Raw genomic sequence first — 14,408 nt, 5'->3', positions numbered from 1 at the left:
GTTTCCTCTTGGGCCAGGGATGTGGGCAGGGGTGAGCAGTGTTGGTGGTCTCTTCCGCTCTGCAGCCTCAGGAGTGCCCACCTGACCAGGCGGTTGGGTCTCTCTCTCACCGGGTCTGGGAGTAGAGAGCTGCTGCGGGCCAGGATCCTCGGGTGTGGGCAAGTTTTATGTTTTAAAATGTGTCACTTCCAACCCCGACCAGCAGGAAAGGAGTGACACCATGATGTTCTTCTCAAAGCAATTTATTCAGGAACCTTTAAGCATGCAAGCAGCAACAATCTCTCTCCAGCCCCCGGAGCGCATTCCCTTATAACCTCCCTCAATTCTGCCTCAACTGTCCAGTCTGTGTAACCTCCGTTCATAGGTCCATGTCACATGGCCTCATCTACTGCCATGGTGCGCCTGCAAGCAGCTCTCACGATGGGGCGTGGCTTACTTTCAGGTGCTAGTCATAAGACTCGGCAGCAGTCCCGGGCTCCATCTTGGGATTGCCGCTACACCCACTCCCCACAAAAATGCCAACATTATGGTGTAGTCCTGGGATGTGAGTTCCCTGGAAGCAGAAGCAGGCAGATCACAGCAAGTTCACAGCCAATCGCAGTCAGTCTCAAGGCAGACAGAGAGCTACATAGAAACAAACAAGAGTCTCTAGTGTTCTAGTGGGGTATTTTTCTGTAGTCTAAAAACCAGCAAGGTGAATATCATGTAATTAGAATATGTAGAGTTGGCACAAGGCCACATACTCAAGATATATAATTTTGTAACCAAAATGCTAACAAAAATTAAGTGGTACTTGGGAGATTGCTTGAAGAGCCCCTAGAGTAAGAGCTGCTGGCTGCTCCAACCAGAGAGTAAAATCACACAAGAATAATTGGATAGAAACAGGGCCTGCTGGCAACACCATGACACCATGACACCATGACACAACCCACGACACCACAATACCACCCACGACACCAGGACCGAGAAATGGTGCGCTCAGAGCACCTTGGGGGCAAACTGAGTGAGGATCCCTGGAGGCTTAGGCGTATGTGCTGAATGTGAGTGCTGGGACCTGAACCCAGTTCCACTAGAAGTAGGTAAGCATTGTTGGTTTTCTTGAGGATAGAGATGAATGTATGCGTGCCTGTTGGTGCAGTAACCCAGCTGAAGGTTTTCCTTTTCATGCTGAAGGCTGGAATTCTGTCTCATCTCCTTTTATCTAGAGATAATCACATATGAACCAACACAGCTTTGATATAAGGTCAGTCTTCTGTTTACACTAATTCCATTATTAAAAATACACATTTCAGGGCTGTAGAGATGGTTCAGTGGCTAAGAACCTTGGCTGTTCTTCCAGAGGACCCCTGTTCAATTCATAGCAACCACATGGCAGCTCACAACTGTAACTGCAGTTCCAGGGGATCCAACACCCTCACACAGACAAAACAGCATTGCATAGGAAACAAAAATAGACAAGTTTCAAAAGAAAAAAACTCAGCCAAGCCATTGGGGTGCATGCCTTTAATCCCAGCACTCAAGGGACAGAGTCTGGCAGATCTCTGAGTTAGTGACCAGCCTAGTCTACATAAATGACTTCCAAGACAGCCAGCATTACATATAGAAACACTGTCTCAAACAAACAAACAAACAAACAAACAAACAAACAAATCCTCAAAAACACCCATTTCAGAACAAAAGATGCTCTTCATACCCTTTGTCGATTGCTATTCTCACTGTTTGATTTTAGCCCCTGTACTTTCAATGGCTTCCCATAGATGGTCTATGTGTGGGGTAGGCTGGGACTACCACTAGGTTAAAAACCAGACAGAAATCTCTTCCCAGTATTTGCTGTCTCCATCAAAGAAAGACTTTAGAACTGAGACAAAGTAAGGAGTTTAGGTGAAGATTGTTACATGACAAAAGCTACTACTACATGGGTGGATCAGGTTCCTTTTTTGGGGAGCGTTGAGGTGTTTCAAGCCAGGACTTCCCCAACCTTGGCTGTCCTGGAACTTGCTCTGTAGATCAGGCTGTCCTTGAATTTATAGAGACCTGATGGCCTCTCTCTCCCAAGTATTGTGATTAAAGTTATGCACCACCCCCACCCCACCCCACCCAGGGCTGTTTCAAGTTTGTTGAATGAGTGGCATCTTGGGATTTTGGGTTGCTCACCTTATGGGAAAACTGTAATAGGGGAAATAGTGAGTTGAAGTGAAGGAAAGATGGGAAATCCGGGAATGGGTTTAGAATTTTCCAAGATAGGGTTTGGTTCCTTTTCCTACACTGTTGTGGTCAGGATGCTGATGAACCATGGTGTCAGGTGCATGATGGGAAGTGCAAATTGAAAGTGCAAAGATATGCACATAGAATTTTAATAAAGCAGAGGATGTACAGTCACCTTAGTCGTCCTCCCTGGTCCCAGGAGGTCTGAGTGGTCTAAGTGTAATATGCTAACTACACCAGTCTCTGGTCCACTTGCAGTTTGTCCCTTGCTTTAACCAGAACCTATCTACTGACTATGTCAGTTACGCATTTGAATTTCAAAGATCCTACAGTAATGTTGCTCCAAATAACAGACAATGAGTCAACTCTCACTGAGGTACAGCTGAGCATACAGAGTCCGTGTAGAGCAAACCATGTCTGATGCCGGCATGTATCAGTTTCAGGATATTGCTGCTTGAGTGTTAGAGCAGGCGAACCTTGAGCCCACTTATGACTTTGATGTTGAGTGGGGAAAGAATTTTCAAAGTAGGCAGATTTTAAATCCGGACAAATCTCAAGGAAAGCCTTGGCATAATTGTTTTGATAGACTCCTATGATTTCCTAGTATTGAGCTGTAGTGAGCATAGCATTTAAGGCACGTTTGTGTGAGCACAGTCTGGGGCAGACCTTGCTTTATTCCCAAGAAACCCATACAGTGGGAAGAGCACATCCTCAGTGAAGCATTGCAAAAGCATTGATCTCTTTATGCAGGAAGAAGACTGGACTCACTTTCCTGTGTTTGACAGCACATTTGTGTCCTATTCAGGGAACAGAGATGGTATTTGGCAAAGTTGTTTGACCAAGCACAAGGTAGATAATAGTCATTTGGTGAGTCATTTTTTAAAATTAGTTCCTCTCTGCAAAAATAGATATCTACAGTAGAGCATATCAGTTACATAAAGTAAAACTGTACAAAACTGTGCAGTTAAGAATGAATACTGCTGGGGCTGGGGATTTAGCTCAGTGGTAGAGCGCTTACCTTGGAAGCGCAAGGCCCTGGGTTCGGTCCCCAGCTCTGAAAAAAAGAACCAAAAAAAAAAAAAAGAATGAATACTGCTGAGCCATCTCCTCTGAGCTTGCTTCATATTTTAAATTGATTTGTGTTCGTAATGTTTCTGAGTGTTTTCTCGCTGTGTGTATTTTTGCACACAGAGTCCAGAAGAGCACATCAGATCCTCTTGGACTAGAGTTAAGAAAGTTGTGAGTTTCTCTGTAGGTGCTGGGAACTGAACCTGGGTCCTCTGGAAGAGCAGCAAGCACTCTTACCTGCTAGGCCATCAGTAGCTGCAACCCTCTTTCATTTTGTTTTGTTTTGTTTTGTTTTGTTTTTTCCTGGGTGCTGGGATTAGAGGCAGAAGCCACCCTGTCCTGCTTTAAAATGACCTCTTTTACAAGACATATAGTTATTCCCCCTTTGAGCTTTCGTCTTTCCTTTTGTTTCTAAAGATTTATTAACTTTTATCTCAAGTGTGTGGGCCTGAGTGTATGTTTGTGGGCCTTGTGCATTGAACCTGGAGCTTAGTGACTGATAGGTTGGCTGACTGTTTCTCTGCCCAATCCCTGGCCTCCAGGCCTTGCTGCCATGTCTGGCTTCTCACATAATTGCTAAGGATCCAATCTCAAGTCCCCATGGTTATGGAGCAAGCTCTTTAATCCACTGATGGCCAGCATCGCGCTGGTTTTTCATGACCAGTAATGATCACTGCCCAGAGCACTACTTGGCCTGAATGAAACTCGGGATGGAATATTTCAAAAGAACTCGAGGGACTGACTCTGTTGCAGAGGCTCCTGTCAACCTTCTGGGAGCATGGAAATGATAACTATAACATCATGGCTACACTGGCAGGCACACTTTGCTCTTCCAAAGACTCCATTGCCTTCAGCGAAGGCCAGCTACATTGAATGGCACACGATGTGAGCATGAAGACACGTCCTGTGAAAGAATGTCTTCTTACTGAATTTGGCCATCTGCTACATGCTCTCCCTCGAGTGGAACGTCCACCAGCATTTTCAAGCTACAGCTTTGTGACCCACCAAGGCTACCCATCCACGGGTCTCTTAAGCTGCCAGGCCACGGTGCTGTTTTGTACAGACTGTTCTATTAATAGCATTCACGTCTTTGGTTTCAATGGAAAGGTTCTCCTTTATTCCAACAAAAGAGATGTCCTTTCATTGCCATTTGGCATGGGGTATAGCCAGGATCTTAAATATTAGACACTTCCAATACTCTAGTAGAGTGTTAACGGTATTAGCAACACGGGATGAGAAAGAACCTCAATTTAAATTATTTTGCCGTATCAGGACACAGTTTTGCCATTGATGCTTTCCGTAATAAAATATCCTTCATGTCTTCCAGCTCCCAGCACGACTGACTCCGGATCTGTGGGCTCAGAGCAGTAATGTTGCAGATGGAAAAAGAACTGAAGAGAGACGCACACACATGCACCCCAGGTTAGCGTCAGACTTACTGTGTAGTTGAGGATTGTCTTGAAATTGTGATCTCCCTGCCCCTGCCTCCCAGGGCTGGATTCATAAGAATGCACAACCATGCCTGGTTCATGTGTGCCTAGGATGAATCCCAGGGCTCTATGCATGCTAGGTACTAGGTAATCATGTTAGAACTAGGTTAACTCCCCAGTCCCTTAGCTCAGCATTTTCAAGTGTATTCTTTAAAAATTATATGCTTGGGGGTCAGGGGCTTTGGGTGGGGTTGGGGAGTTGACTTAACAGTTAAAATCACTTGTGGCTCTTGCACAGGACACAGGTTTGGTTCCCAGAACCTGGGGACCAGATGGTGGCTACCCATAATTCCAGTTCCAAGGGATCCAGCACCCTCTTCTGACTTCTGAGGTTAGTAGTCATACAAGTGGTACACATACACACAAGCAGCCAAAACATTTCTAAACAGAAAAGAATGCCACAGATTTTTTAAAAAATTGTTTGAGAACTTTTATCTGTGTATAGGTCAAAAGCATTGCTTTCTCTGGTTTTCTCTTCTTCTTCTTCTTCTTCTTCTTCTTCTTCTTCTTCTTCTTCTTCTTCTTCTTCTTCTTCTTCTTCTTCTTCTTCTTCCTTCTTCCTTCTTCTTCCTTCTTCTTCCTTCTTCCTTCTTCTTCTTCTTCCTCTTCTTCTTCCTCTTCTTCCTCTTCCTCTTCTTCTTCCTCTTCTTCTTCCTCTTCCTCTTCCTCTTCCTCCTCCTCCTCTTCCTCTTCTTCTTCCTCTTCCTCTTCCTCTTCCTCCTCCTCTTCTTCCTCTTCTTCTTCCTCTTCCTCTTCCTCTTCCTCTTCTTCTTCTTCTCCTTCTCCTTCTCCTTCTCCTTCTTCCTCTTCCTCTTCCTCTTCCTCTTCCTCTTCCTCTTCCTCTTCCTCTTCCTCTTCCTCTTCCTCTTCTTCTTCTTCTTCTTCTTCTTCTTCTTCTTCTTCTTCTTCTTCTTCTTCTTCTTCTTCTTCTTCTTCTTCTTCTTCTTCTTCTTCCTTCTTCTTAAAAAAAAAAACCAAACACAATTTATTGCTTCTAAGACAGTAAGAATAAAACCAAAAGACACATGTCAATAAACAGAAACACATTCTGGAATATCAACATTCACAGTGGGAAGTTTTTGTTTTGTATACGTCAAATTATAAATGTCATCCGGTAAATGAAACTATTATTCAATGGCATAAAGGTTAAATCAAATTGTGCCCTAATTTTTTTCTCCATCTTTTAAATTGGGTATTTCTTATTTACATTTCAATTGTTATTAACTTTCCCGGTTTCCAGGCCAACATCCTCCCAGCCCCTCCCCCCCTTTTTTTAGAATACAAATTTTATTTTATTTTATTTTTTATCTTTATTAACTTGAGTATTTCTTATCTACATTTTGATTGTTATTTCCCTTCCCTGTTTCCGGGCCAACATCCCCTTAACCCCTACACCTCCTCTTCTATACGGGCTTCCCCTCCCCATCCTCCCCCATTACCACTCTCCCCCACAACAGTCACATTCACTGGGGGTTCAGTCTTGGCAGGACTATAGGCTTCCCCTTCCACTGGTGCTCTTACTAGAATATTCATTGCTACCTATGAGGTTGGAGCCCAGGGCCAGTCCATGTATAGTCTTTGGGTGATGGCTTAGTCCCTGGAAGCTCTGGTTGGTTGTCATTGTTGTTCATATGGGGTCTCAAGCCCCTTCAAGCTCTATTAGTCCTTTCTCTGTTTCCTTCAACGGGGGTCCCGTTCTCAATTCAGCGGTTTGCTGCTGGCATACATTTGCCCTATTCTGGGTGTGTCTCTCAGGAGAGATCTACATCCGGTTCCTGTCGGCCTGCACTTCTTTGCTTCATCCATCTTATCTAGTTTGGTGACTGTATATGTATGGGTCACGTGAGATGTGGAACAGGGTCTGAATGGGTGTTCCTTCAGCCTCTGTTCTAAACTTTGCCTCCCTATTCCCTCCCAAGGGTATTCTTGTTCCCCTTTTAAAGGAGTGAAGCATCCACATTTTGGTCATCCTTCTTGAGTTTCATGTGTTCTGTACTTCTAGGGTAATTTGAGCATTTGGACTAATATCCACTTATCAGTGAGTGCATATCATGTGTGTTTTGCTGTGATTGTGTTACCTCACTCAGGACGATATTTTCCAATTTGATCCATTTGCCTATGAATTTCATAAAGTCATTGTTTTTGATAGCGGAGTAATATTCCATTGTGTAGATGTACCACATTTTCTGTATCCATTCCTCTGTTGAAGGGCATCTGGGTTCTTTCCAGTTTCTGGCTATTATAAATAAGGCTGCTATGAACATAGTGGAGTATGTGTCTTTGTTGTATGTTGGAGCATCTTTTGGGTATATGCCCAAGAGAGGTATAGCTGTGTCCTCAGGTGGTGCAATGTCCAATTTTCTGAGGAACTTCCAGACTGATTTCCAGAATGGTTGTACCAGTCTGCAATCCCACCAACAATGGAGGAGTGTTCCTCTTTCTCCACATCCTCGCCAGCATCTGCTTTCGCCGGAGTTTTTGATCTTAGTATTCTGACTGGTGTGAGGTGGAATCTCAGGGTTGTTTTGATTTGCATTTCCCTTATGACTAAAGATGTTGAACATTTCGTTAGGTGCTTCTCAGCCATTCGGCATTCCTCAGCTGTGAATTCTTTGTTTAGCTCTGAACCCCAATTTTTTTTATTAACTTGAGTATTTCTTATATACATTTCGAGTGTTATTCCCTTTCCCGGTTTCCGGGCAAACATCCCCCCCTCCCCTTCTTTATGGGTGTTACCCTCCCCATCCTACCCCCCTTGCCGCCCTTCCCCCAACAATGTAGTTCACTGGGGGTTCAGTCTTAGCAGGACCCAGGGCTTCCCCTTCCACTGGTGCTCTTATTAGGATATTCATTGCTACCTATGAGGTCAGAGTCCAGGGTCAGTCCATGTATAGTCTTTGGGTAGTGCCTTAGTCCCTGGAAGCTCTGGTTGCTTGGCATTGTTGTTCACAAGGGGTCTCGAGCTCCTTCAAGCTCTTATCATACAGATCTTTCACTTGCTTGGTTCAAGTCACACTGAAGTACTTTATATTATTTGGGACTATTATGAAGGGTGTCATTTCACTAATTCCTTTCTCAGCTTGTTTATCTTATGGTTTTCTTTATAGCTTTCCCATGCTTATTGACTATTTGCATATTACTTGAAAATTGTGGACTTTTGTCCATTTTCTCAGGGAGGGGAAGAAGGCCTTAATATTTCCTTGACTTTTATGGGCTCTCTATTCTCACTATGTGACAAGAGAGATTTTTCTAGTCACAATTGCTATGAATTTTGATATTGCTTGCTCTATATTTTCTTTGGATTTTGATTTTTAATTTTCAAGACAAGGTCTCCCTGTATATCTTTTGCTGCCCTGAAAGTCTCTGACTTGCCTACCTCTGCTGGAACTAAAGGTGTGCCCCACCACTGCCTGGCTTGGTGCTTGTCTTTCAGTGTACATCACTTTTAAAGTTCTAAACAACTCTAAATGTACCACTCACTCTTCATTGTAATTTCTGATGTATTTTTTGGCTTTAGAAGCTCTTGTGCCTTTCTCCTTGCAATTTGCTCATTAATTTTAGCTCAAATCTCTCTGCAGTATGTGCTGCTTTGTATGGACACACATTTATTCCTGTGTTTTCTCGATAACTGATTGGTTTCTAAATTTTTTATAATCAGTCTTCTTTTTAAATTGTAATTCTTTTTTCTTTTTTTAAGATTTATTATGTACAGTGTTCTGTCTCTATGCCAGTAGAGGGCGCCAAAATCCCATTTCAGATGGTTGTGAGCCACCTTGTGGTTGCTGGAAATTGAACTTAGGACCTCTGGAAGCACAGTCAGTGCGTTCAACCACTGAGCCATCTCTCCAGCTCTATAATTCATTATTTTATGATCATTGATTTGTGTTTTGCCTGCATGTATGTCTTTGTGAAGGTGCCATATCCTCTGTAACTAGAGGTACAGACAGCTGTGCCATGTGGGTGCTGGGAATTGAACCCATGTCCTTTTGAAAAGCAACCAGTCAGTGCTCTTAACAACTGAGCCATCTCTCCAGCCACTCCTCTCCCAATTTGTAGCTTTACTTCCTCTTTTTGTTATCAAGTGCGTCCTCATTAGAAAGCCTGTTTATTGACATGTTGTATTTTTGTCTTGTATTAGATTTTAGTTTTTACTTTTTATTGATTACCATTGAAAAACTTCCTTCTAATATATTACTCATCCAAACTGTTCGTTTTTCAGGTGCTGAGCACTGAACGCATGGCCTCACACATGGTGAGGGGGTCAGCTCTCCCATCTTCCACCGAGCTTCGGTTTTTCAGCCATCTCTCCAGCTCATGTGATGCTCGTTGGAAAAGCACACACATCAAACATTTGAAAATAGACACCACTCATCTTTGGCAACAACAAGGTTCAGAAGATCCTCCGGAGGATCTTCTGTCCTCAAGGAATTGTTAGAGACTTCTACTTACAGAAAAAGCAAGGACAGCTGGTTAAGATAAAAACATACTCCTGCAGAGCAGGCGGGCTGAAGGAAATAGAGAACATAGAGGGGAAAGTACCCTACTGTAAGGCCCTGGACTCTTGCCTTGTGCCCACCTTAATGGAGCTCATCTTAATAGGGCTCTGGGTGTAACTTGGGTCCTCACACTTAGTACTTTGCCAACTGAGACATTCCCCCAACTCTGTGTTGTCTTTTCTATACGTCCTCAAGCTGCTATAGACAAAAGAGAATTGAGACATTTGTCTCTCCCTAAATCTGGGCATAACTATTAAGACACTGTTTCCCTTTCCAGTGTCAGTCTACGTCTGTGGTAGTGGTGAGCAGTGGACTGAGTACCCATTTACCATAATATAGAGTAGATTCATTGACAAGTGCCACTGTGTACATCAATTTGTTTGTCCATCACTACCACTCTACAGCTCAGCTGGACCCTGCCCAACTCAGCTGCCCATATATTCTGCTCTGTGAAACACTTTAATTCCATTGCAGAGGCTAAGAACAGAATAACAATCATGGATGTGTACAATGTATCCAAGGCTTAGGGGTGTTGAGTCATGCCCTCAACACCTGCTTTTCGACCGACCTACCCCTTACAGCCCCCAACAATTCAGGTTTCATTACTATGCCATAAAAGAAACAGGAGACACCAGATCTCATGAAATGTGTAAATAACTTTAAACTTTATTGAGTAAAAATTGCAAAAACACAACCATAATATAATTAATAGAAAAGTTAAATACAAACTACCACATGTAAAATAGGTTATTGTAAAACTGGTGGTATCAACCCTAAATACTACACCCCGAACTTATACATTGGGAATGTTAATCTAATGAAGAACATCTCAAGTTCATCTTAATATAGACCAAAATTTTTTAAGAAAAAAATTTTAAATTAAATAGAACTTTTCAAATGAACAGTTCAATCCAACCCTAGATGGGGCCTGAGATAAAAAATGGCCATTTGCCATTGTATTTTCTTCACATCAACTTCCAAATCTAATGCAGATCTGGGAAAGAATCAGTCTTTAAATGACCATGATGCTTTTCTTCATAGTCCTGGATGAGCAGGCAGTAGTTGGGCCAAAGTTCTCTACCCTGTACTAGTCAGTCAGTAGAGTATGGTGGTTCAGAACAGCCCAGGTCTGGGCAACCCGTTTTCATTTCTTAAACTATTTTCAAGCTTAAAAAAGCCCAAAATATTAAAAAAGCACCACCACTACTCCCAACTTCAATTTAACAGCATCCAACTCCAGCATTAGAGATGCTACTGAACAGCTCCAGCTTCTTCCTGCTGATGTCCCTCCTGACCTGCAGCAGGGGATGACAGGAGGAGGGCATTCCTTTTGGGAATAGTTCAAACAAGGACTAGAGGATTGGAAAATGATAATGGCCAAGGATTTCAAGTGAGTTAGGGAAAATAATCAGTGGGGTAGGTTCATGAAGGTAAAAAAAAAAATAAGAAAATGAAAAAAACCAAAACAAAACCAAAAAAATACTTACCAAACGAAAAGGGGGACAAGAAGCAAAAAACGAATAAATTAATAAAACTAAAACCTAAAACCCAAACAAACAAAAAACAAAGCCAAAAACATACACAAAAATGCAGAAAAGCAACAACACACAAAAGAAAAACACAAACAAAAGCCCCAAAAAACAAAAAAGGAAAACAAATCTCAAAATAAAACAAAACCAAAAACCCAAACACAAACACAAAAAACAAAACCACACAAAAACCCAACACAACAAAAAACCAAACCAAACACACAAATACAAACAAAAACAAAAAATAAGAAAAAACAAAACCAAAAACACAAACACACAAAAAAGCAAAACAACAAAAAACAAAAGCAAAACCACACAAAAACAAAACAGCATGAAACAAAATAAAAAACAAAACCAAAAACAAAACAAAGAACAAAATAAAAAAAAACCAAAAACACAAACAAAAACAAACAACAAAAAACAAAATAAAAAACACACAAAATAAAACATCAAAAACAAAAACAAAACCACAAAAAAGAAAACAACTAAAAAACAAAACAAAAACAGGCAAAAGCAAAACGACATAAAGAAAACAAAAACCACAAACAATAACAAAAAACCCCAAAACAATGAAAAAGATATTACAAAAACAAACAAACAAACAAAAAAACAAAAACAAAAACACCAATTCGTTGACTAAATCCAGCATTAAAATAGTATTTCTTGATCACGTGGTTCTGACTGCGTTGGACAGTGGCAGTTTCTAAGCTGGCGGTAGTTACATGCATTCTAGAGATGGCATTAGGGCGGCAGACACACACCCCACGTTAAGACAATATTGAAGAGAGTGGGCTCCATCCGGTCAGACAGCTCAGTACCTGTTTAAAGTCTCTTCAACTCATCCCACTTGAGGTATATTAGAAACATGGATGGAAACAGACAGGGCGGGAGCCATAGCGACCAGGTGGATGCTGTTACAGTAAGTGACTGTGCAGGATTTCCCACACCATCCTCTTCCTGAAGAGGGGCATGTGTTGCTGAGAAAAGGTCACAGGTTGGTCTCTAGAGATGTAATCTGCATATTTGCAGGTGAACATCCCACAGTCGCTCCCATTCAGTTGTTGAGGGATCTCCTGTGAAGTTAAGCTGTACTGCTTCCACTCCACAGGGTCCAGCTCCATGTTCCTTCGGGTCTTGCTCTCATTTTGTAAATAGTGGAAGATGGTCTCACAGATATTTTTCCCTGTCTGACCCATTGAATCGAGGTAGACAATGCTTCGCTTTCTTAAATCGATTACCACCAGGCTCCAATGGACCCTCTGGTGAATAGGCACCAAGAGAAGTTCTTTTTCAAAGATATTAATTCCTCGCGTCCATTTTTTTCACAAAATTATAACCACCATGCTTTAGCTTGCGGTAAAAGAAAGTGCTAAATGCATGAAGAGCAGGTTAGCCTTGGTTTTGATTTCTCTGAACCGGAAGATTCATGTAGAAATTGATGACCTCATCATTGAGCCACTGACCATTCTTCAAGGTCTGGATATCTCCTCTGGTGATTTGCAGTTTGAATCCGCTACTCATGATTTCATTTTGGGGTCCTGGACACAATCCCTTCTTAATTTCCTTCTCCATCTCGTGTGTAACTTCTATTTCTCTGTTCTTTTCTTGGTCTGTGAGAGGCTTTTTCTCCGCTACAAGTACTGGCAACTTGTTGGGGAGTAACCTACCGCGGCCACTGGTCAGGATGTTTGCATTCTCTGTTCCCGGCAAGCCAGGCTCCAAGCTGTTCCCCCTTTAAGATTTCTCCTCGGCTCACCTCTTCTCACTCTTGGTGCAGAGAACCTCTGTCGATGGTTCTCGATCGCGCTGAACTGTTTCTGATCCATGAGGATGCCCTGACATGCCACATTTGTTTTTCAAGGTGTCGTAAAGGTTGGGTGAGGCCTGTGTGGGTAGGACCTCACAGGATGGCCACATTGAAGCTATTGAAGTGACTTTTCATACTTTTCCTTTTGGGGCTTTGATCTTTTTCCTCCAGGAAAAGAATAGCGCCTCTTTCGATCCTTGCCACCATCAGAAAACTTCTTCTCAGTTATAGCCTGCTATGGAGGATACTCTAGGGGATTCAGCTTTCTTGAACTTTCTTCCAGGGGTATCTCTCCCTGAGCCTTGCCCGGCTGTTCTCTTTGAAACGCTAGGTCTTGATGCTCCTGAGGGGTCTTCTTCAGAGCCTTGCCGGGCTCCTTAAACACCATCTCTGTTCCATCCTGGCATTTCCTTTATTGACCTTGTCCCAAAGCTTCACATTCGGCCTTTGTCCCACTTTCGTCCAGGTGTTTCCGTTTTCGACCTTTTCCTTTAGCTTGGGGTTTCATCTCAGCCCTCGGCTCTTTAGGGCGCCACATGGAGACCGGCTTGGATTGGTTTTTTAGAGGATTCTGACTTTCAAATTTCCAAGGGAAAAGCAACCGTATGCCTGGCTCCGGGTGGGTACTCTTGGGTTGTTCCAGTAGGGGTTCAGGGTCTATTGGGCTCTTCTTTATGGAGTTGATTTGCATATCAGGGTCAGTCAAAGACGTGTAAATTTGGCAATCAGAAACCTGGTTGGTGAATAGTCCCAGGGGTCCACTCTGGGAACCTGTGGGGAATTCTAAGAAGACTTCCCCAGAAGTATCCTTCTAGGGCGCTGTAATCAACTAAATGCCTAAAACTTTGAAATCAGACTGACAGTCCTAGTCAAATCACTAGTAAGGCCTCACCAGGTCTAAACCTAGCAGCTACCTCTTTGGAAGCAACCTAACGAAATGATACCTAAATCAGGGGGCTGCCCCTAATGACAGCCTTCAGGGTCCATAGCTGTTTTTGATATCACCTGAAAGAAATGCAAATCAGCGTTCTTTGGAGGGTGGACTCTCTCCCCTACCCCAACTAGGTCCAGGATTTCAAAGCACTCCCTTGCCTGAGTGGGAAGTTTGAATGAATGATACATAGCTCAGTTCATTTTGGCAGAGCAGAGTTCCCTAAATCACCTCAGCATAATTTAACTGGTTCTGACTAGTTCATTTGTCTTTTAGGAACCTGCCCCATCATGGTCAATTATAGGAAACAAAATATAAGTGCCCTTCAACATATCTTCTCACAATATGCTTGCTAATTACAAAGAATACATAGAATTTTACATTTATAAAACCTTGCAGTTACTAAAGTTGACAAAACTTTTCTCTCTCCTAGATAAAGAACCCAGGACAGACCAAAGTGCCCATACCACCAAAGTCCTACTTGGTGAACCAATGGGTTTTATTGGGCTTACTTATAGGAATATGGGTGAGGTGTTCCTTACAGGAGCAGAAATGACTCAAAGACAGCTGCATCAACAAAGCCCACCCCAGCATGGTGACAGCTCACAAAAGCTGGAGACCTGGAGAATCTGCATAGCCTGTAGATGGCTTAATGTCCTTTCCAGGTGCCTCAGTTAGTCTAAACTTCAAGATAGCTGGTCTGAGGGTGGTTCCTTTGAGAGTCTTCTTTGCAGCTCAGCTTGCTTTCACTCTGACAGGGCAAGAGCCTAGTGAATCTGATCAGTTTCAGGGACCATTTTGAGACTTTTTGAGTTGCCTTCCTACCTGAGGAGCTTCCCTTCAGAGTGAATGAAGGGAGGAAAGGTTCAGTGTTTCTGTATT

At 42.7% G+C, this 14,408-nt stretch overlaps 1 protein-coding gene and 1 pseudogene across 1 annotated transcript in view; one reads left to right on the top strand and one right to left on the bottom strand.

Annotated features, from left to right (window-relative positions):
* The window catches only part of LOC147995076 (uncharacterized), a 36,051-nt gene extending 25,936 nt beyond the window's left edge, over window positions 1-10,115 (top strand). Inside the window, exons 2-5 of the mRNA XM_087659590.1 lie at window positions 2,956-3,072; window positions 4,601-4,695; window positions 5,002-5,094; window positions 8,983-10,115. Of these exons, the coding sequence (XP_087515716.1) occupies window positions 2,956-3,072; window positions 4,601-4,695; window positions 5,002-5,086 (297 nt within the window). The 3' untranslated portion in view covers window positions 5,087-5,094; window positions 8,983-10,115. The remainder of the gene's footprint in view (window positions 1-2,955; window positions 3,073-4,600; window positions 4,696-5,001; window positions 5,095-8,982) is intronic.
* A 1,585-nt stretch (window positions 10,116-11,700) lies between these two features.
* On the bottom strand, window positions 11,701-13,133 carry Senp2-ps4 (SUMO specific peptidase 2, pseudogene 4; annotated as a pseudogene).
* Window positions 13,134-14,408: the final 1,275 nt, after the last annotated feature.

Source organism: Rattus norvegicus, chromosome 4 (assembly GCF_021556685.1).
Source record: "Rattus norvegicus strain SHRSP/BbbUtx chromosome 4, alternate assembly SHRSP_T2T, whole genome shotgun sequence".
Lineage (NCBI taxonomy): Eukaryota > Metazoa > Chordata > Mammalia > Rodentia > Muridae > Rattus > Rattus norvegicus.
Note: the sequence above shows the minus strand (reverse complement) of the source record. Positions and strands in the feature narration are given on the sequence as shown.